The 23,525-nt window shown below is 42.1% G+C and overlaps 1 protein-coding gene across 1 annotated transcript in view; it reads right to left on the bottom strand.

Moving 5' to 3' along the window:
• chd5 (chromodomain helicase DNA binding protein 5) overlaps positions 1-23,525 on the bottom strand; it is a 38,136-nt gene that overhangs the window by 10,436 nt on the left and 4,175 nt on the right. The window contains 28 exon segments of the mRNA XM_018679523.2: positions 474-607; positions 1,102-1,190; positions 1,319-1,405; positions 2,995-3,169; positions 3,829-4,001; positions 4,589-4,835; positions 5,004-5,128; positions 5,253-5,370; positions 5,614-5,745; positions 6,006-6,147; positions 6,372-6,545; positions 6,773-6,894; positions 7,178-7,237; positions 7,239-7,316; positions 7,506-7,706; positions 7,941-8,132; positions 8,434-8,542; positions 8,771-8,902; positions 9,384-9,595; positions 10,069-10,275; positions 10,947-11,165; positions 12,459-12,625; positions 12,937-13,063; positions 13,255-13,367; positions 13,468-13,709; positions 14,284-14,402; positions 15,146-15,364; positions 20,330-20,481. Of these exon segments, the coding sequence (XP_018535039.1) occupies positions 474-607; positions 1,102-1,190; positions 1,319-1,405; positions 2,995-3,169; positions 3,829-4,001; positions 4,589-4,835; positions 5,004-5,128; positions 5,253-5,370; positions 5,614-5,745; positions 6,006-6,147; positions 6,372-6,545; positions 6,773-6,894; positions 7,178-7,237; positions 7,239-7,316; positions 7,506-7,706; positions 7,941-8,132; positions 8,434-8,542; positions 8,771-8,902; positions 9,384-9,595; positions 10,069-10,275; positions 10,947-11,165; positions 12,459-12,625; positions 12,937-13,063; positions 13,255-13,367; positions 13,468-13,709; positions 14,284-14,402; positions 15,146-15,364; positions 20,330-20,481 (4,267 nt within the window).

Here is a 23,525-nt window from a genome sequence, read left to right as displayed (position 1 = left end):
CACTAATAGTAGCAGTGATAGCAGTTGTACTAATAGTGACAGTAGTGGTAGTAGCACTTGTGGTAGTACAAGTAGTTTTATTTGTAATACAATAACCACAGGAGCCATAGCTGTAGCAGTAGTAGTAGCAGTAATTGAGTGTAGGTGCTTTACTTTAGAAATAACAAACACTGCTCTGGGCTACTTAAATTCTGAATATTTATTTGTGTAATGTTTGGCTCTGGTGCATTACAAAGTGAGGTAACCCTGAAACTGCCAAGGCCAACCTTTGCAAAGTTGTGTGTTCTGGAGCTTTGCTCTGGGCTAACCAATTAAATGTGAGAAGCTGATAAAATAGCCCAGAACTGCCTCTTTGCTTAATGGCTGGCAGCCCTTGACAAACATGTACTGCATGAAAAGAGAATTATGGTTAAATCAAAGAAAAACTACTTGGAGTATCACACTTTAAGTATAAGAAAATTTCAGGGTATTACCTGAATTCACGCTCACTCTTCCCCCTCAGGTCCCTAACCAGCCAGTGAGAGTTGAAAGCATCCTGGGGAGGCATGCCCCAGCGCATGATGGCGTTGAGAAAGGCTTTCCTCTGGCGAGCGTTGAACCCCAGGACCTGGTCAAGACAAGAAAAAGCATTTAGACAGAAAATGGTATAAACATATCTGAAAGAGAAGCTGTAGGATATAAAGCCAAAACAGGAAATTATACTCATAAATACAAGTAACAGGCTGTTATTGAACTACACAGTGTAATACAGTACAGTACATTATGCTGCTTGCTGTCTGTTTTATATTGTAAGAACAATGCAACCATTTATTGATCCTAATTCTGTCCTTGCTGAGTAGTGAGCCAGAGCACAGGATCCACTGGAGAGCATGATGCTTTGAGATATACGGGGCTTACAGATACACTCTGAGCATGTTGTGGTGCCCAGTGATGGGCCCTTATTCCAATATTTCCTCCTGTTATGCACAAGGATTATTGCACAAGCATGGTAGGATCATACCATGCTTCCAAAACTGTGATGTATTAGTTGATGTAAACACAGTATATAAGTCTATTTCAAGATACATAATATTCTGTGAAGGACCTACAACATGTACGCACCTCAATACTGCCCCCAACACGTGCCAGTAAGGGAGGCAGAGGTTTGTCTTTCTCACTCTTCAACTGGCGACGAGACTGTCTCCGCCCACCTACATAAAAATAAAACCAAATCCACTGTTAGAATGATCTTTTTCCCAGCGTTTTACCATAGGTGATAAGTGATATATCGCCTTAATAAATAAGACGACAGGGTGCTGATGTTTTTTTCACCACTCACCTTCAGGCCTCTCCTCGAAGTCTTCGTCCTCGTCCTCGGACCCCACCGAGTACTCCGACTGATTGTCTGAAAGATCATCCTGCCATTCTGAGCCACACATCAAAGAGAAACAGTACATTGCATTCGCTTCTGTTGGTGGCCACCTGAGGGCGCCATGGCACTGCAGATTACTACAGACCACTACAGCTGGGCATGCACATAATTTACCACTTCTGTCCTCGGGAAGTGAGGTGAGAGTGTACTACTCTGCCAGACAATCACTTTAAACTTAGAGTGTACTCTAAGCTGTGATGGGCTTTGAAATCTTTACTCTCTCATCATCTGCTGCTGTTGAACTGTGGCAATCAGGACCTTGAAGCCACTCTGAGAGAGTACAACTACAGGATATAGAACTGCAATAGATGTGTTGGACCATTAAAAAAAGTGCTTCAAAACCCAGTGAGAAGACTGTATAAATGCATGAGACACAAGAGAGCTTTCGGCCAGTATAACACACCCTGTGGTGGATTTAATGGAGGTCAACAGCTCTTGTTGAGACTTAAAGCCTTAAGAGGATTTAATAAACATGGTGATTAATTTCTGTTCTTGCTCCAACTGAACTGATACACCAAAATTATCCAGTGTTAAGATAATGTCACCTTGTTAATTCGCTAATGAAGCCAAGCAAGTGAAGATACAACAGCTCAGGCAGTGGCTTGAGCAGCACTGCCCTGTTATTAAATTAGCTGGATATTAAAGTCGATCACAGTGATTAGTTTACAATGAGAGTTGTTGACGTGCACTAGAGCCAGCAGAGAGGAAGCTACACTGGTCTGTACAATGTTATCATAATCAAATACAGAAGCATATGTCATGTATCTGCAATTTCTCATAATGTCACTCAGATAACTGCAGGAAAACATTCTGGCCCATTCATTTCATATTTAGACACTGTTTCTTAGACACAGCAGCAGATTGGCTACAGATTCTTCAAAACTTAAATAGTCTACAAACTTTAAAATCCATGAGCATACTTTTATCAGGGAGAAACTACTCAAAATATAATATAATACTGTAATTTTCATGTTCCCCTCAGAGAAAAAATGTGTTCATCTTTAATCTCTTGATTGGTGTGATCATGTGTGTTTTCATGATGGACAACAGCTCCCTGAATGCCAATTCAAAACACAATTAGTACACAATTTAGTACTGACCGCTGGAGGCGTTAATACACTTTGTAGCTGTTAAACTGCGGGAATATCATTTGATGGAGACGAAAAACAGATCCATATAATAAACCCCAAAGAGGAGCCCACTGAGTTGTTTATTTAGGAGATTATGTCTCTTCTTTCTTAGAAATATGCTTTTGGCTCGCCTGCCACCTGTCCTCCAGCCAGCCAGTGGCTAACAAGCCAAAAAGCTGGTGTCTTCTACATTCTGCGTCCCGTGTGATTTTGTGTATTTCTGCTCATATATGGGCAAGAATGCCAAATCCTGGTACCAACATGTTAAATTAAGAACGGTGATAAAATAACATGACTGTTGCTTCCAAAATGCTGCCAAGAAAACATTTTGCACAATAATCTTAAAGATTAACACTTCAGAAATGAGTCCCGGTGAAGGCATGAGGCAAAGCAACAAACCCAGGCCTCTGAGTCCTGAGAGACAACCACTGTGTGTCTGTTGACGGAGCCTACCTTGATCCTCCTGGGTCGTATCGTTGTAGTTGACCTGCTTCCGGATGCGTTTGCCTTTGCCAAGGTTGCGAGCCAGGTCCTCCTGCTGCTGTTCGTAGTGGTGGCGGAGGAGTTTCTCCCAGTAGTCTGGATCCACGTTCTCCTCCTGCTTGATGATCTCCCGCTCCACCTCCTCCTGAACATGATAAAACACACACACAGACATACACACACACACATCAGAAAATGCTAATTATGTTTAGAGTTAATATAGAGAGAGACGTTGAGTGAACCATTGTAACTTCAAAGGCAAAGGCAAACATTGCTATGTACCAAATACCATAGCACTTAACAATTTACGAAATTTATGTATAAATTATGTGTATTCTTTAAGGCCTTATAAACATGTTGAAAGCATTTTCTGCATCATTAACTTTTTTAAACATTTACCAAGTGTTTCTTCTTTTAATGGTGCACTGTTATAGTTTACAATGTCACAGTCCTCTAAAGTCTAAAGTCAGCGAGAGTGTGTGTCACGTCATCCCTGTGCTTATGGTGCACATGTGTCCTCGTGCGTTTGCTCGTAAAACATCCACCAAAGACAATACAAGGACCTCCTCATCAAAACATGGCTTTACAGCACCACTAGCAGGCGAAACCACCAAAGTGTATCTAGAAAGTAAGATTTTAAATCTTGTTGTTAGATGTTGCTCTTTGAAGATAAAATAAATCAGAATCAAATAACCGTATGAAACTGACATCTGCATTCTGATCTACAACATGTTGGTGGTCTCTTTCACTTATGTGACCCCACTCTTCATGATAGCTGAGTGAGGAATGTGGGTATTTTCTCACCTCTCCATCCTCTTCCTTCACCACATACTGAGCCACCTTGAAGGAGCTCAGGTACTCGTTCATGTTCTGAATCTCTGTGTCTTCAGTGGCGTCCTGGCTGCGGTCAAGCAGCTTCGAGATGGCATCATCATCATAGTGAATCACGTTGCCCTCCTCACCATCTTTGTTGTCACCTGTCGATGAGGAGCTCAAAGTTAATGACTGATATGAACCCTTTTTGAGCAGATTAAAGTCTGTTTGCCCATGTCTACAGCTTTGATCTACAGAGAGAAGGAACTGAACCTAAAAAGAGAACTTTTGCGTGACTAAAGCAACCCAGAATTATATGGATTCGTTGGCATTTTGGGTTTTTGTCTCTTGTATTCAAGCATGCAATGTCTTTTCTGAGATTAGCTCCACACTGAGTTTTACTTTGTGATTCATTGACTTTTGTGGAAATTAAAGAAGAGGATACCGTTACTTCCACCAACTGCAGCACAAACAGAGCAAGAGGAAGTATGCTTTGTGCAATTGAATGAAACAGGGTAAATGGAAATGGAAAGAAATAACAAAGCCTGTGAGTGGCTCAACCGAGGTCTCATTTGCTTGTTACCATCAAACACTAATGTTAAATAATGACATAGGACAATGAAGTTAAAGTAGAAGTTTGGAACTTATTTGAAACTTTTCTGGATCGAGTGTGGATATCATAAAACAAACCAAGAATATCAAAGGGTGCCAACAGAGCAGATTTAGAAAGAAATTTGGAGCAAAGACATACCCATGGTTCGGGCTGCCTCCATTTCATCTTTGAAAAGCTCTTCTGTGCCAAACTTGAGGATGTCGTCCAGTTCCTGTTTGGACATGGAGCCAGTTTTGGAGCCCAGGCCGGGCCGCACCACCAGATGTGTCAGCATCATCTTCCTCTTTGCCACCTGAGTGATCCGCTCCTCCACTGAGCCTCGCGTGACAAAACGATAGATCATCACCTTCTTGTTTTGGCCTATACGGTGGGCTCTGCTAAAAGCCTGGGAGAATGGAGAGATGGAGGGAGAGGAGAGCGACAGGAAAGACATACCAGTAAACAGCCAACATTAAAGATATAGCATCAAACTGTGCTGGTGGTTTAAAGCTAATTAAATCACACATTGCACCAAAAGTACGCAAGTATAGCATATTCTTTGAGGAATCAGTACTTGAATGTCATTGTGAGGGTTCCAGTCAGAGTCGTAGATGATGACAGTGTCTGCACTTGCAAGATTGATGCCAAGACCTCCAGCTCGTGTTGAAAGCAAGAAGCAGAACTGCTGAGCCCCCGGTGCTGTGACAAAAACCAAAGCATAGAGTTGATGCGTGTGTGAGTGAGAGAGCAAGTGAAAGGCAGGTAGAAGAAAACATGCAGGGTCACAAACTCACCCAGACAGATTATGGATTAACAAACTCACCGTTGAAGCGGTCTATAGCCTCCTGTCTCAGGCCTCCAGTAATTCCTCCATCAATACGCTCATATTTATAACCCTCGAACTCCAAAAAATCCTCAAGTAGATCCAACATCTTTGTCATCTGTAAAAAAAAAGTTGGTGTTACAAGTTTGTGTAGGTGAAATCAAACTGTCTGGAAATGTTAAAATTAAACAAAAAAAGATCTTTGATAAAATATTTGGAATAGCGGTTGATTTACCACCTACAACTAGCACTGGCATTGGAGAGGCTGAAATATAGATGACTGGATTTTCAGTGTTTCATGGCCACCAATCAATGAAATCTATGGCTGCCAGCCCAGACACAATATTTATTCAGCTATTACCTGAGAGAAAATGAGAACTCTGTGTCCTTCGTCTTTGAGTTTCTTCAGCATTTTTTGAAGCAGGGTCAGTTTTCCTGAGGACTTCACCAGTAGGTTGCCATCATAAGAACCGTTGGGTAACACAGGAGCTTCCTGCAAAGGCAAAAATACATTCCAGGCATCAACCGGAGAAACATATAAATACATTCAACAATAATTTTGATGGATGGGGTGAGCATTTTCCCAGCAGAGAAGGGCAACAACTTTCTGGATACAGAATAATGTAAAACAGCCATGGTTCCTTTGGAGAAACACTCTCACTATGCCAGGAACAGTTAATTTATATTTTATATTCTGTACTCAGTATTGTGATACATATTAATATTTAACAACATTTGAAACTGCTGCCTTACCACAGCAGCCACAGGGAACAGGTAAGGATGGTTGCAGCACTTCTTCAGGTCCATCATAATGTTGAGCAGGGACACTTGGTTCCCTCCGCCTTTGGAGTTCAGAGCCTCAAAGTTTCGTGTCAAAATAAACTTGTAATATTTCCTAAAGGTCAGAGGACAGAGGTCAGATTGAGTAAGGAGGAATTATGAAAAGTGAATCACATAATTACACTCTTTTATTTGCCTGATCTTAGAGACAAGCTTTCTAGCTTTCACACCATACATCTAAAGATATAAGCTTGTCCAGACCACACAAATATTTTAGCATTGATTTTCAGCCTGTTGCAACTAGTATCCTGTTAATATTTCTTTTATCCCCGGCCATACTTCTGCATGGGGCTGAGCTCCACTCTGACAATCAGCTCTGTCTTTGCAGGCATGTTCTTGAAGACGTCAGCCTTCAGCCTCCTGAGCATGTGTGGCCCCAGCAGGTCGTGGAGCTTCTTGATCTGGTCCTCTTTAGAGATGTCGGCAAACTCCTCTAGGAAGCCTTCCAGATTGCTGTACGAAGAAATAAAAAATTAAATTAAGTGACAGTAAAGACAGGATTATTTCTTGCTTCTCAGGTTCTATTAACTCCAATTTAATTCAAACCATATATTCAAGAAACACAGGATTTGTCTGCTCATATATCTAAGGAGGATCCTACGTGATGCAGCAGCTAAGAACTACTGGAAAGATGGAGTAAGGGGAATAAAAATAATGGACAGAGGACAGGAAGGACTTACTTGAAGCGATCTGGGGTGAGGAAGTTAAGCAGGTGGAACAGCTCCTCCAGGTTGTTCTGAAGAGGTGTCCCAGTCAACAGCAGCTTGTAGTAGATCTTATACCCATTGAGAATTCTGAAAAACTAGACAGAACACATTTTGTACAGGATTTGATAAAAGGATAAAGAGAGTCGCAATGATGCCTCTACCGTAAATCATCATGGATCTAAACCTCCAATCAAACCTCAGCTTTCTCAAAGGCATTCTCTACAGTCCATCAGAATATTTATTCATTAGATTAAGATTGTGGACAGTCATATCTGTCTGTGTCCCTGCTCCTTCTCTGATAAAATGATTATATTTTTGCTTCTTACCTCTAATGGAGACCATTAACTGCTGTTATCAACACCGGAAAGGCTGTTATACCTTTGATTGGTTGTTCTTCAGTCTGTGGGCCTCATCAACCACCAGGCAGGCCCAGGTGATAGGAGCCCAGAATGGCTTGATCTATAGTGATCAGCTCATAGGATGTGAGCAGCACATGGAACTTGATTGGAGTGTCTTTCTGCACAGGGAAGAACAAAAAAACATGGAAAGAGTTTTTCAGATGTTGATGGATTTAGATATAGGCTTTTGAAGAGGAAAGCACTTAATGACTAATGTCAACTATAGGTTCAAACAAACTAAAACACAGTATTTGTGAACAGCATTTGATCTGTGTGTGGTATTGAATGGCTGGGTAAGCATGACATACTTTCATGCGGAACACCTTGCGCCCTGATTTCACTGCACTGTCTTCAAAGGTGAACTCATTCTCCCTGATGATCGCCCTGCTGTCTTTGTCCCCAGTGTACGTCACCACGTAGAAATCTGGAGCCCACATCTCAAACTCCCTTTCCCAGTTGATGATAGTGGAGAGGGGTGCGCTCACTAAGAAAGGCCCCTTCGAGTGACCCTGAGAGGGAGAGAGAAGAAACACATGACTAAGCAATTCTCAATATCACAGGAAGAAGATATACTGTAGATCTACTTTTTTCATTATCCAGTATGATCTAAGTCTACATTTCCATTTGTATTATAAAAACTGATAGTAATAATGTGCTCTTTTTACATTGCACTCAGAGAAGCAAAATGTGATATATGTTATATAATATGGACATAATAAAAGAGGACACTCTTCCACCCTCACCTCCTTATATAGCGAGTAGAGAAACACTATCGTTTGCACAGTCTTTCCCAGGCCCATCTCATCAGCCAGGATGGTATCTGTGCCTTGAGCCCAGGAGAACCTCAACCAGTTCAGGCCCTCCAGCTGGTATGGGTGCAGTGTTCCTCCAGTGGCATTAATGTACCATGGCTGGTGTTCAAACTTGATGGTTGGCTGATGATACGAGAGTACAGAGGTATTTTGTAATTAATAATGTAATTATAATTACATTTGTAATTACAAGTAGAGTTAAAAGTTCAGGCAAAATTTAGCCTAATGTAAATAGACAATATATATAAAGTATAAGAATAAATGTACGGCACATTTATCATGTTAAATCGCCACACAGTATAATTTTAGTAGCTGTAGAAAGATGCCAATAACAATGAGGTCTTGTATTCCCAAAAAGAAACAGGTAACTAGGACAACTCATTGCACCTCTGCAATCTAAGTGCATCTAAATATCCCAGCTTACATCTATGATGGGAGCATCAGGAGGGACCTCCCTTTTTGGATGGTCCTCTTTGAGTTTCTTTCCTTTCCTCACCACCAGGGGGCGCTGGTCCTCCCCTAGAATTTGCTCCCTGGAAGAAAAAAAATTGCAGCAACATGATGAGCCAAACAACTCAAACAGGGGATTCACAAATAGAGGGCAGGGCAGAAGAGAAACAGCAGCAGATGTAGGCATATGCCTTTGTTTATTTTTGTGTGCCAGGGATTTATTCTAGTTATCCTGACTGTCATCTCCATACCGTAAAGAGATGCTATGGAAAGAGGCATGAAGTGAGGCTAAGCTAATGCTGTTAACCAACCTGTGGTCCCAGTAACAAGCTTTGTGACTGTCATATTCTGGGATGTCAAAATCATCCACCTCCCAGGTGCACTGGTCATAAGGCAGGTCTCTCCACTTGATCAGGTAATGCACATCACCATCCTTATCAAAACTACAGGGAAGAATAAACATGAAGGAAAACAGAAAATGCTGTTTGTTGATGAAATATGACATGTATTACAAACAAAATCACAGGAAACTGTTAAGGGATATGGCTGAGACATAGAGGAAAACTTGGATTCAATGCCAAAGTATATCTCATACAGAAAAATATACTGAATCTGTCAGAAATACATGTCTCTACATGTGACAAGTGACAAACCAACACCAACACCTCCATGCCTGAAAAGTTTGGAAACAGATGGTGTTCTGGTTGGAGAGAAAAATGTTTTGTATCACTATGCATTTTCTATGACTTGAAACACCCAGTATTTCCTATGTTTTCATATTAAAATGTTCTGTGCTGTGAGGAGTAATCTTCATCTAGCAAGATGACAGTGCGCATAAACCACACTGAGCACCAGCTTATCGTCAAGAACTTCAAGTCCGTAAAACATCTGGATGTAAGAGAGTATGTAACTGCGAGCAGCCACCTGTGGTTGAGTATCCGGTGGATAACCATCCACTCTGGTTTAATGCCATAGCGGTAAAAGCGTTCCTCCATCACAGCATAGTGGGGGTCTTTGCTCTTCCTCTTCTCGCTGTTGAGCTCCTCCTCCCCAGAGCCATAGTCGTACGGCGGCGGCTCGTCCATGTCGTTCTTTCGCTGGTAGTTCCGATACATGACCGTGTGATACAGCTCCAACTGCACAACCACCAGACAAACAATAAGTTCTGCTTAGTTTCATTCACCACCACCACCTCTGGCAAAGGATGCTTTTTTACAAGAATGCTGTGTATAATCTAGCCATGGCATTGAGACTAATTTAATTCTCTACTCTCACTTCCAGAATGAATTTAATGAAGGGTAGAAAAACAAATTAAGAAAGCTTTCTTGTCACTGAAGAAGGGGGACGAGACTTCTCCAGGGCCAAATCTGAAAACAACCAATTGTCCTATCATCACTAAACTAAATGTCAGCTACGTTTGTGCTCTGAAATATTTACTAGGAGCTAAATGGCCACAGGAACATGCATTATCATTTCATATTTACTGTGAAAGATGGTCCAGTGACCAACCTGTTGTGTGTGCTCCATATTTAGCAAAGAGAACACATACTGTAGTTCCTGCAGTCAAAGAGAGCAGAAGTGTTAATTTGTGATACTCCTGGTATCTCACCTGCAGCTCGCTGACCCAGGAGCAGTGCCAGTATGAAAGACCAGCCCACTTCACAAAGAACTCCCTCTCTGGGTGGCCCTTGAGTGGGGGCTTGGTCAGTGGATCATTTGGCTTGCCATCAGGGCCCGGGGGCAGTTCAGCTGGCAATGGGGGTTCTCCCCATGTCCAGTGCAGAATCTTCTGTACTTTACCTTTCAAGGGAGGACACTGATAAAAAGAAAAAAATAAGAGACATGTTGTGTCAGAGTAAATAAGCACACGTAATCTTAGATGAATTTAGTTCACATTAATATGCAGAGCAATTCAAACACTAACATGCTAATGAGTCAGCTCACTCTGCTAGTTTAAAATGACATCCTTATGTATTCAGAAACAAATTATTACATGATTTAAGCTGACACTTGAACTGTTTCTCTCACCACCTCACAAACTATTTCATAATTGTATAAAAACTACAACTATCACCTTTTGTTGCCATAGGTACTTTATAAAATACAGTATACTGTACTCTGATTAATCATTCAACCCCACGGCACACTTTGTAAAAATGCAAGACAAACACTAAAGTGACAACATGCGTTTGAAGAAGTGCTCATAAATGTATGAAGTACTCAGATGAAATATATATTGGAGTATGTAAAGCACATTGTTCAGGGCACAGAAATCTATTTTTCATATATATTCATTATCTCAATAGGTTCATGTTGCTCTAAAATCATTCAAAATCAGGTAAAATTGTAAAAATATATATTGATTAGGAGTAAATGAGGTGAGTTTAAAACATTGTTTAAGCTTTAACCCCCAGACCTTACAGTTGCAAACATATATTTTGACAATTTTTCCATAAGTAGTGAGATCTATGTGTAGCCTCAACTCACCATGCACCGAGGACACAGCCACTCCCCATTGGGTATCTCCGGGAGAGGCGGGTTGAGGCAGTGGATGTGGTAGGAGGAAGGGCAGGTGTCACAACACAGCAGTTCTCCTCCATCTTTACACACTCTGCAGAACTCCATGTGGTCATCCTCCTCCTCCCCTACAGGCTCCTCTTCTTCGTCCTCCTCATCTTTGGCCTCCCACTGGATTCCCTCTTTCTCCTGAGAGACACAGCAGAGCGCAAATGGTTGTGGCAAGGTTAAATACTGCTATATTAAGTTCAGCCACCTTTTTTGTTTTTTAAAATAACGCTGACCCACATTATTACCACAAGGACACATTAAGATATATGATATTTACAGATTAGTTTTACAGTGTTTGTCTTTTGCCACTGACAGCCACATTAACATTTGCGGGGTTTGAGACCAAAAGCCTGCATGATCAAAGTTCTGTTGTCTGTTTTTTTTTTTTTGACTCATTCATCAATTACGCACTATAGATTTGTGCAAAGCATAAAACTTTGAAGCAGTGACTTGATTGGTTTTACACATACAGATTACTGATAACTAACAAGACATAAATGGAATTTATGACCACAGCATTACCCACTGTACTATACTGAGGTCAAGAGAGGTCTGCTCCAGAAAAATGTGTTAAACCTTGAATAAAAGAATCTGGGAAAAAATATAATCGCTCCTTTGCTGAACTTTTCACAACCTGTTGTATCTGCAACCTTTTATGCAAGTAGATGCTTCATTTTAAGAGGTCACAAGCCAAGAAGAGCCTCAGCCTGAGGTCTTATTCACTTTACATTTCACTTACACAAATATCAGTGCACATGTGCTGTTTTAACTCATTATTCAGTATTACCCAGATATTAAAATATGCAGATATACAGATCAGAGGAAACTGACATGCAGTATAGGGGGAAGGTGTCTTTTTACCATCACAGTCTAGAACCAATCTTTTCAAAATTGCCACAAGATCTTGTCACTGTCATTGGATATATGCAATGTAATGTTTATGTTTGAGTTATAAATCTTTAAAATTTTCACACAAGCCCACACAGACACACTTCATCTACCTCATGCAATGATGCACTGTTTGACTGACTTAGTGTTGCACATAGAAAAGCTTCCATCCATCCATTATATATAGGAAGTGGATCATCCTTAAAGGTCGCAGGGGGGAGGAGCCAATCCCAGTAAATGTCCCAGCAAATGTTCCCTCTCGAGGGAAGGTACACCCTGGACAGATGGCCACTCCATCACAGGGCCAGCACATATAGACAAACAACCACTCACACTCACATTCTCACCTACAGGCAATTTAGAGTCACCTGTTAACCCTTGCACTGCAGGAGGAAACTGGAGTACCCAAAGAGAACCCACACAGAACCTGGGCTTGAACTCAAAACCTAATTTGCTGTGAGGCGACAGTGCTAACCACCACCAACAACATAACATCACAACATAAAACTTAAATATCTTTATATATCAAATTAATCAACTCACACAGTGCGGACAGCTCCATTTGCCTTCTGGGGCCTTCTCCAGCTCAGGGTCCAGACAGACCAGGTGGTACGCTCTGGGACAGGTGTCACACAAGATGATCTCTCCACCCTGCTGGCAGACCTCACAGTAGTCCTGGTGATCTGTCTCGTAGCCATCACCGTCTTCCTCTGGAGGAGAGAAGGGAAAAGGTAAACACAGGTATTTCCTATGTACAGAACATCACTTGAATGCAGCTGCTCAGTAACTAGTAGTGCATATTATACTGAGCTCCCTCTAAGTGTGAATGAGACTCCATGAGGGGGCAATAACCCCTGAAAAAGCGCATGTGGAAAACATTCCCCAGAATAAATAATAAAAAAATATAGCTTAATTTCCTTGTTAGCCATAATCAAACAGTCTAGTTCTGAGGGTTTTTATTGGGATTTTGGAGGGAAAAAAACACACCACAGAGCATGGCGAGTGTAGACAGTAAACATACTTTTCCTTTTTTTCCGCCCACGTCGGGCCTTTTTCTTGGTGGCGGCCCCCGAGGTATCAGAAAGCACGGAGGCACTGTGGATGCTGATGTCATCAAAGTCTGACTCCTCCAGGAAGTCTTCCTCGCTCTGGAAAAGCATACACACAAACTAAAGAGCTCAGGGCGACACAAAGAATTAAAATAAACCGACTTTCACAGTAAGCGTAATAAAGAGTCTGGTCACTTTGATGTCATTGAAAATATACACGAGCGGAGAGGCTGAGAGGATGAATGAGCTGGGGGAAGCAAAAAACGGTGCAGCAAAAAAACAAGACATACCGAGGATGCTTTCTTCTTCTTCCCACTTTGGCCCGACTTTGATTTCGTCTTCTTCGGCTTCGGTTTCTTCTTCACCTCCTTCACAGTCTTGCTTCTCTTTCTCACTCCTGGCCCTGAGACACACAGATCCAGACAACAGACAAGTTAACCGAGTGGTATTCCCGCTATTATGTCTAAAAATATGTGTTCTGTCACAGTTCACCAGGCCCTTACCCTTTCCCTCTTTGGTTTTGGCTTTTTTGATTGGCCCCAGCTGAGAGCTCGGCTGGCTGCTGCTGACAGACGTTGGCTGTGCCACGGTAACGGTTTCCACAGCGGCAGCCACAGCGGCGGCCACAGCGGTGGCAGATGCGCCTTTGAACGGGTTGTTGGCACTGAACTCTCGCCACTTGGCCCCTAACACTGTCATCATCTTTGACATGGGAATCTTCGGGTTCTTCTTGGCAATGAGAGGCCTGAGTAAAACCAGGGGGAGAGGAGACAACAACAGCAGCTTTATTATGTCACCCCTCATTCCTGTTGATGTAATTCCTACTTCCCTTAGCACTGGAGGGAGCTAGGTCTTGATTTGCTGACACCCCACTGCCCCTTAAGTTTTGTTCTCCCTGCTTTGCTGTGTGTATGTCATGTTTGTGATTTGTCAGGCAACAGCTTGAGGTTTAGCACGCTGGCCTGTGAAAGATAGTGGGTCAGAGCACTGAGTCCCAGAGCCTCCCGGCTGTCACAGGCATCCAGTAAGCAGCTGACTACTCACAGGGGGCACTGCAGGAGCTCATGCTCCACTTTGTCGGAGCAGAGGCTTAGCCGAGGCAGACAGCCCCAGGTGAGACAGACTCTTTATACCAACAGCCGAGCTTTCTAGCTCAAACAAAAAGAGCAGTGTTTGCTCGTCACACCACACTACAGACTCACTGTGGAGTTTTTGTTGGAAGACTCTCAGTGAGGGACTCTGACAATCCTCAGAAACAGAAACAGAACACAGCAGTTTAACATAGGAAAGAGATTCCAGACACAAAATTAGATGCTTGCCTGAGGAACTGGCTGAAAGCCTTGTAGTTGGTAATGGTTTTATAGTCGTCCTCGGTGAAGCCATACTGAACGTCTTCAAGACCCCACTCTTGCATCAACTGGCTGGAAGATTTGGGTTCCTATGGAAATACAGATGAGAGATTTCAACACACATATGTTAAATTATGTTTAATAAACAAAATATTGATGTTAAATAAATGGAAACCAATTATAATCCATACTATTTTTAAGGATGGCCCGCCTAAATAATAAAACAAGAAGCATTTTTTTTTTAAATTTTAGTTTTAGTTTAGGATTTATGTCATTGTTGGACTGAAAAACTACAACTCCATATTTTTAAGGTTTTAGTATATGTTTTTGTGAATTGCACATGAATAATTTTTACTAACCAGTATGTATAATATGTGTATCTAGTAATAACAATTGCACACTCACAATAACAGTTTTCATAATGGGCTTTGAAAAGTTAGGAAACAGCTGTCAATGTTAAAAGCTTAAATTAATACAAATTCACTCCATTTAATAGAGATCAACTAGGTGTCACTTTCAACTCTCTGTCACACCCTCACTGCCTCAATCTGCAATGCAGAGTCCATTTCTAAAGCGTCTAATCTAATATCTAATCTTTTTGCCTGTCATCTCTCCATAAAATATCCTTGGAGTATGAGACACATAAAAACAATCTAAAATTATTCTTATATTATCATATCATGAAATCATCAATTTAAAATGACACTGAAACTATAAAATAAACGGCACTGCACCTACATGTAAACCCTGTGGAGAAATTAGCATCTTCATTTAAAGTACATAACCAAGTAGACTACGCTGGTCCAAGTCAGCATCATGGACCCAGACTTACTTTCATGTTACCATCATCATCGTCATCTTCATCATCGTCCTCGTCTCTCTTCTTCTTCCTGGGTTTCTTCTCTTTTTTCTCCTTCGGTTTCTTCTTCTTCTTCTTGGTGGGGCCGTACATGCTGCTCTCGCTCTCGGAGCCTATTTCTGGACGTTCCCGTTCCTCCTCCACCTCTGAGGTCTCCTCCAGGTCGCTGTCAACTCTTGCCTGAATTCCTCCCTGAGGCATTTGCAGAAGGACACATTATGTACAAATACATGTAAATACTTAATGAACCCTGCTGTTTCTGGTAATCAGCAGAGAGACATGAGTATATCAAAAGGCAAACAACATTCGCTGACCTTGCTCCTGTTCCAGCAGACAAAGACATGTTTAAACATACACCTTCACAAAACTCCAACTATATTTTTGCTGAATGAAAACTTCACCCTGGCAGTTGTTCTTTGATGTAGTCAAGAGCTCCTGCCAAACAGCTATTTTTATAAATGTAAACTGGTAGAATCTGGCTTTGAATCTTGCTTCAGCTCTCCACCTCAAGACATGACTGTGACTGACTGAAGCTGGCATCAAAGCCAGATTCCTGGATCACAACTGAATTTAAAGTCTCAATTTTTACCACTGGTGACACAAAGGAAACCTGTCTCCGGTTTAGAGCTATCTTTGGAGAATTTCAAATCTAATGTTAAAGAAGGTGGAATAATTAAAATATGTAACTCAATGATAGGGCAAATGAGCATGACATTAATTTTGCCAGGGTTAGGGATTAGAGCTACCACACAGGCCACCCACGCTAAAAACATATGCTGTCAGTATACTATAAAGCACTTTGGATAAAAGCCTCTACTTGATGGCATTTGCATAAATTAAATCACATCATTCCAAAGTGTCACTGCTTTGCTAATATTAATAATTCTTCTGCCTGTGATGAAATATAAAAATTGCTGCATTTCATGTCAGTTAGCAATGAGTAGATGAGGAGTCAAGTCAGAGGCACGCTCACCTTTCACACATGCTTTCGACAATAAAGTAAACCAAGAGGCAGAACACCTCAGGGCTGTGCAGCCAATCACAGCTCAGAGCTGATATGTATACTGAGCTGCACGCTGCCTGTTTAATACGAGACATCTGGAAGGGTATATGGATTTAACAGTTAACAGGTGTTGTTTGCGTGATCAAGAGTGTTGCATATGAACAAATTCACTGGTGCATGCTCATGAAAGTATGTGTGTGTGTGAGTGAGAGAGGGGGAGAGGGAAAAGTATTTGGTGTTTCTCTCGCCGTGCATCTCCCACCTAATTACTTGTGTGTGTGTGTCCAAGTGTGCATGTAAATTTCTATTTGTGCATGTGTGTATCTGTGTTTTTGAATGAGTGCATTTCTCTTTCTTTTAATCTAAAGATGCATTTTTAAAGGGGGGTTGTGTGTCTGCATGCATGTGTGTCTGTTCATGTCTGTGCATGTGCCTGGATGTGTGTATATGTGCATATCTTCTTGTGTGAATGTGATAACATTTCTATACTCTCTTCTGTGTTTCTCTCCACCTGTGTCTTTGTATATGTGTATGTACAGTATCTATACATGTGTGCGTGAACATGTGTGTGCACATGCTAAGAAGTGGATTAGTGCACAGCAGCTTCGTGCTCTGCTCGCTGCCTGTTGCTCAGCAGGCCTGTGTGGATCCATGGAGAGACTTGCAGGCGTTTTACTCTGTAGCGCAGTGGAAAGGCTCACGTTGCCGCAGCGCCCGCCAACCCTACCAGCAGCCTGGCTGTGTTGCCATGGTGACCAAATTTGAGCAGTGTCTGGCTCTAGCTCTCTTTCTCTCTCTCTCTCTCTCTCTCTCTCTCTCTCTCTCTCTCTCTCCTCCTAGTTTTCTCTCTTTCCCATAGCTCACCCCCCCACACACGCCTTCCTTTTCTCTCACTTCCTCTCCTTCTCATCTCATAACCCCCCCCATTATTTTGTCTCTCACTCTCTCTCTCAACTGCTCCCCCTTTCTTTTTCACTCTTTCTTTCTATACTGCCACTCACTCCCCCCACCACCAGCACACAGACACACACACACACATACTCTATCACAGTGGCAGCCAATGGAACGGCGCCATCCAATCAGACACGTTTGCATAACGAGCTTGTTATGCAGAGGCCTGTGGTTGCAGAGCTGGTGCTCCAGCACCCGTCTAGACAAATCTCATTTATGCATAAGGAGGAGAGAGAGAGAGAGAGAGAGAAAGAGAGAGAGAGAGAGAGTAAATTGAAGATTGTGGATGGGGGATGGGAGTGGAGGTGGAGATGGAGGAGGGAAAAGCAAAGACGCAGAACCACTGTTGAGAGCAACTGCAAAGACAAGGTGGAACTGAGCAACAACCTCACTGTGGCTCAGAGTTCAATGTTACTCACACATCACAGGACCAACGAGGACAATGGCAGCAACAAAGAGGGTGCCTCTACTTTCAGAGGGAAGAAAATCAGATAAGCGCTGATAACATAATCAAATTAGATGCTTCCCCATAATGGCTCTGCCTGAGGGAGATTGCAGAGGATGCCACAGAAAATATGAAATGAGCAAAGAACTGGATATTCAATAAAATCTAGTTCAACAAGGAAAAATACTGCTGTAAAAACACTTTATGGTTCCAAAACAACGGCCTCTTCTTTTTCCCTGAAATCAGCAACAGCTCTCTGTTGACTCACAATCCTGGAGAGGATATTGAACTTATAAAAACAAGACACGGGCTCATCTCAAAGCAACAGTATTTCGGCAAAACGTTCAGGCTGCAAGCAGCTCCCTCACAGCTTCACAGAGGTTTTATTGTGGCCAAACCTCAGGTTCTAAAATAAAATTAACTGCTTTCTATAAACTCGGATTCCCTTGATTTGTTAGATGTGGTAGGAGGTAGAATGCCCCTTCATGTCTATATAGTTCCTTTGTTTGACTGCAGATGAGAGAGGGAAGACAAGTATGTCTCTCCCTGGCTACCATTCCTCCCACCAGTAGCTCTGACCTGTGATTGGGATGTGCCACTGACAGTCTCTGACCCCAATTGACTTTTGGCCCCTGTCTGACACCAACCTTTGAGGAGCGATTGGAAGTGAATTACAGCAGTGGTGATTCCTCAGTGGGAGGGCCAGGTAGAAAGTATAATTGGTGAAGAAATTGAAAAAGAAAGAAAGAAAGAAAGAAAGAAAGAAGGCGGGCAGTAACAAAAGCAGTGGCATCACGATCAAGGCGAAGTGAGGTGATGCGTGTGAGACGAGGGGAGAGGGAAGAAAGAGGAGAATACAGAGCAGAGGAGAGGAGAGGAGAGGAGAGGAGAGGAGGGTGTCAGAGGGAGTCCCCCCCTCATTAGCTCAGTGAGACCCAGAGCTCAGTGTTTACCACAAGCAGCCAAAGGGCCGGGTGGCAGCCTGGCCAGCCAAGCTCCTCACAGCACTGCTGGCATCTCCACCCAGCAGAGGGGAACATCCTGGGTATGTCACTGACACTGTTAAAGCCATGGCCAGCACAAGCAGGAAACACACTGGGAATATGGTGAATTCCTGTAATCACTGAATTAAGAATTATTGTAGCACCTGGGTTTGGATACATTTTCCAGGTTAAAGGTAGATGAGGCCACATTTTTGCCAGATTCCTATTAAACCTGCATTAATTAATATAATATATTAAGGCTGGATCAAATGACAATGTGAAATCTAAAAGGTATCACTCAAAGTGACAAATAATCAAAATGCAGTTATCTTGAGCTTTTAACCAGGCTCACATCATTGTTTTGGTTTTCCAGTGTTACACTATATTAACCCACTAGATTCTGATTAAGAGTTTCAATCTTGATAAGACATTTTGTCTTGGAGTGCGCTCCCCCTTGCCACGGGGTTCTTTACATTATCATTAGCTGCAACAGAAATTACTTGTTAGGCTCAGGTAAAAGTAAGGGGAAATATAAAATGATGAGGAAACATACTTTAACACAATACTTTGCTGTTATCAATATGTTTCCTGCCACAGGAAAAAACAGTGCTGCCTGTATGCTACCTGCCCAGCACCAAATGACAAACAGACAAAGCTAGCTGGTGAACATATGGTGGGAATTTAGTTGCTAATGAGCCAGATGTTTCATTAGAAGTTGGTGGAGACCAAAACAGAGCTAAAAGTAAATTTTATATTGGACTAACAATCCTCAGGTGAACAGCAAAATGACTCAAAATGACACCTAACAATGTCAATTGTTGGTGAACACATTTGCAATGGTAAGAAGTTATGGCATTGCCCTTGGCAAGTAAGGGAAGTACACACATGAGATTAACTAAAAGACAGGATTTTTAAAATGAGGTAATTACATGTAAGATTAATGCAACTTTAAAGCAAGACTATGTGACACTTAAAGGAAGTATCACATTTATTCCACATAAGGATGAAACAGACACACTTTCTGTTTTGCAGCTAAAGCCTGTCTGATAAAAGCTAATGCTAGCCAATGTTGGCTAACTTCAGATAACTTTAGTTACTAATGTACAAAGACTGTATGAATGACATAACTGACTCAGTTTGCTGACTTTATGAATCTTTTCTACTTGTACTACTGTACATAACATTTTAGCATTCACCATTATCCCATAATTGCCACTTTGCAACCGCAGTGGCTGCTGTTCACCAAAAGTAAGGCTAGCTTTAACAGCTAGAAAATTAATTCCAACACAACAAATCTGGTTAAATAAAGCAAGTAGTGTTAAAGCAGAGAGCAGTCCAAACCTCTGACCTGTTGACTAAATCTTGGAGACTGAAGGCTGGAGAAATTCTACTGTCAAAACTGCTCTGTCACAGCTCTGACTCCCACTGCTAGCTTGGCACAGACTGTACTTCTGACCTACAGTCCCTGCCATCAGCACCAGCACCACAGGCACAAATCTACACTCTAAACTGGCACTTGGTGCCCACAGCTTACACTGGCAATGACGGTGACACTGCTGCCAACCTCCCCTAAGCCTGAGACAGTCCACTGCCTCTCATTTAGATTACAGAGGCAGTCCAGCAGCCAAAATACACCTCTGATCCAATTGCAGAGACATCAAAAGAGCGATGGGTTGAGAAATAGAGAATGCGGAGTACAGCCTGAGCCAAAATGCCTGCCAAGCTGTTGTGTCCAAGGTCATGACAGATGGTGTTGAGTGAGAATTACACCTTACCTCCTTTTTCCTCTTCTTAACTTTGGGCATTTTTCCCTCTTTCATCTTTTTGGGCTTCTTCTTCTTTTGTTGTTTGAGGGAGTCGTCATCAGAAAAGAAGCTGTCAAGAGGTGTAAGGGGAACAGTGTTGCGCTCACCTTCATCATCCTCATCTGGACATGGAGAGACAAAAACATATCTGATTAGGAACATAATGCAGGATACCGTGCACAGAGTACTTTAGATGCTACATTTGGAAATTTGGCTGATGCTGTTGAGTTTGTCGACTTTACAGCCAATTTAGCTTGTAATTAGCCCAAATCTTTATACTGACAAAGCAGTTTGGCTTGTTCACTGTAGCGCTAAAATCGATTTGTCGAATGGCAGGAAATTAATTGACAACAATTTTGATCACTGATTAATTGTTTAAGTCATTTATGAAAGAAAAATTTACTGGTTCCAGCATCTAAAATGTGAGCATTTGCATCTTTTCTCAGTTTTATAACACTGTAAATTGAATCTGTGGGTCAACTGGTTAGAGAAACAAGAGATGTGAAGACATCAGCTGGGGTTTGAAAAATTGTAATGGGAATTTTTCAGCTCTCTGACATTTTTACAGACAAAATAATTAATCAAAAAAGACAGAAAGGAAGAGATTAATTGATAATGACAATAATCATTAGTTGTCAGCCTAGCAGGCAGTGAAAACACAGCAAAGTGAAGAGTCACTTAGTCAGTTTTTGAAAATAAAAATGATGAATCAGGCCAATGGGAGCACTTGGCAAAATAAACCTCATAATCACACATCACTGAGTGTGGATCAACTTTACCAGTCAAAGCACAAATAGATGGAGTGCCTGCCCCGCCGCTAAATGGGAACTCCCTGGAGGACCACTGAGGTATACTGAGCATATCTTCTGCCTTTAATGCGTGCTGGGACTAAAGCGACCTGCTGCTGGTTGTCAGCTGTACTGTCTCAAAGCTGCTGTGTACAAACGTGCTGACTGCTGAGCGCAGCAGACTTCACTGATGCCATAGTGGGTCACAGAGGAGTAAGTAAGGGAGAGAGACAGTCCCAAACAATACATCACTATAAGGAGGCACAGAGAAATACACACAGGATGCAACGGTCCTGTAAAGGTCGATCTGATCCCGTTCTCCCTTTGCGCCACCAACTGTCTTTATGTCTCTTTCAGTCTATCTGTCTACGTGTCTCCCTCGCTCTCTGCATCTCACACAGACAGACCGGAGGGCATGAAATATGCAGCACATGTATCAGAGTCAATCAGCCAACACTAACCCTGCAGTCTACCACTCCCCTGGGTAGCCAGAGTGAGAGATTGGGGAGGAGGGATTCCTGTGTAGTAGACACACACAAACCTCACCAACCACTTATCCTCTATTTAGCAGAGCTAGCAGGAGGTATCCCACGCACACACACACATACAGGATGTACAAATGGGGGGCTTCAAAGCTTTACTAGGTGGCACTCACAGGCTCATTGTGTTTCTTCTGTCCACCAAATTAAATGTCACCCTGTCTTCAGTGTTAATTGAGGGTAACCTTTGCTTTACATGCCAAAAGTTTTTAGAACATAGATGTGACTGACAACATTTATAAATGGCATTAATTACCTTAAAATGTGATAATGCTCATGTATAAATGGAAGTAGTTGTGAGTTCTAAAATTGAATGTGCACCATCAGTAAAACAAAGCTTAGCAGCTGATTAAATATCTATCTATCTATCTATCTATCTATCTATCTATCTATCTATCTATCTATCTATCTATCTATCTATCTATCTGTGTGGTATTTTTGCCGCTTTGCCTGATCATTCTTTCTTTCTACCACAAGCAGAGACCCGTTTGCTTCTCTCCCCTTTATTTCTCTCTTTCTAAATAAAGCCTTGAGTTTATGTATTCAGTCTCTCGAACAGGGAGCCCTTTTATGTCTCAGATGTATGTTAGCCGCCTGCCAGGCAAGTTATGATGGCACCACAGTGAGCCTTACACCTCTCTCAGATGCACAGATGATGACATGGATCAGATGCAGGATGGAGGCGGCCCTGGATTATAGAAAGGATGCAGTCCATCACTGTTCACCCTTTTCTTTCTATAATTCTATGAGTGTACTATGACTGACAGGTTGACCACACATCACTGATTGGATGATGTCAGATAATGCTGGACTGTGTGTCCCTTGCTCTGCCTCCTGCACAATAAATCACTCAAACCTGACAATGGTGATGCAGTGTTACTGGTGTAGGGTTTAAAAGTTCAACTACATGCACCAACTTCACTTCAAGCAGATTGGACTTAGTGATTTTTAGCCATGACAGTGGAATTGCTCTAGGGCTGGCAGTGTTGGTCTGCCCACCACATCCATAACTTTCATGCCTCAATAACATAAATTGTAATGACTTTGATGATGCACCTTTCCTTCAAAACCAAAATCGGGTCAAAAGTTTCATTAATCCAAAATGACAATAACTATTCCTGTCTTCTTCACCTATAGTTTATATTTTGTGCTCATTAGCATGCTAATGTGATAAACTACAATAGTAAATATGGTAAATATGGTAAATATACCTACTAAAAGTCAGCATATAAGCATTTTCATTGTGAGCATATTAGCTTACTGACGTTAGCGTTTAGTTAAAAGCACTGCTCTGCCTAAAGTGCAGCCTCACAGAGCCGCTGGCATGGCTGTAGACTCGTAGTCTTGTTAAAAAAAACAAAAAAAAAACTAACAAAAACATTGAACAAATGGTCTGTCAGTAATGGATCTTAATGTGTGACAACGATGCAATTTATTGAGTAAAAAAAGTCTGTGTTTAACACTTGCATTGCCTTAATCCTAACCCTGCCTACAGTAAATGGCCTGTGAGGTCCCCAAAGGGAAAGTCGTCAGGGGAAAGATAATCTTTCTGCTTGGTGAGTGAACCAGGCTGTGCCAGGTGTTGGAAGGGGGGAAGGTCGCTCAGTCATGTGGCTCAGAGAGGTCTGGCACCAGATTCTGTTAGAAAGAGGACCAAAGCTCCACTTGGCAAACAGGCCGTCTGTAAAGTGTGGATAGATGGCACAGACACAGTTCTGACCTTCCTGCAAGGGCTTGGCCACCGGACTGACCCATTAGAAGGGAGATTCATGAGCGACTCCCAAGTGAGGAAGCTAGAGTTTACTGGAAAGCACATTAGCCGTTTCTCTGTTGGCCCCT

This window comes from Lates calcarifer, linkage group LG12 (assembly GCF_001640805.2).
Source record: "Lates calcarifer isolate ASB-BC8 linkage group LG12, TLL_Latcal_v3, whole genome shotgun sequence".
Taxonomy (NCBI): domain Eukaryota; kingdom Metazoa; phylum Chordata; class Actinopteri; family Centropomidae; genus Lates; species Lates calcarifer.
Note: the sequence above shows the minus strand (reverse complement) of the source record. Positions and strands in the feature narration are given on the sequence as shown.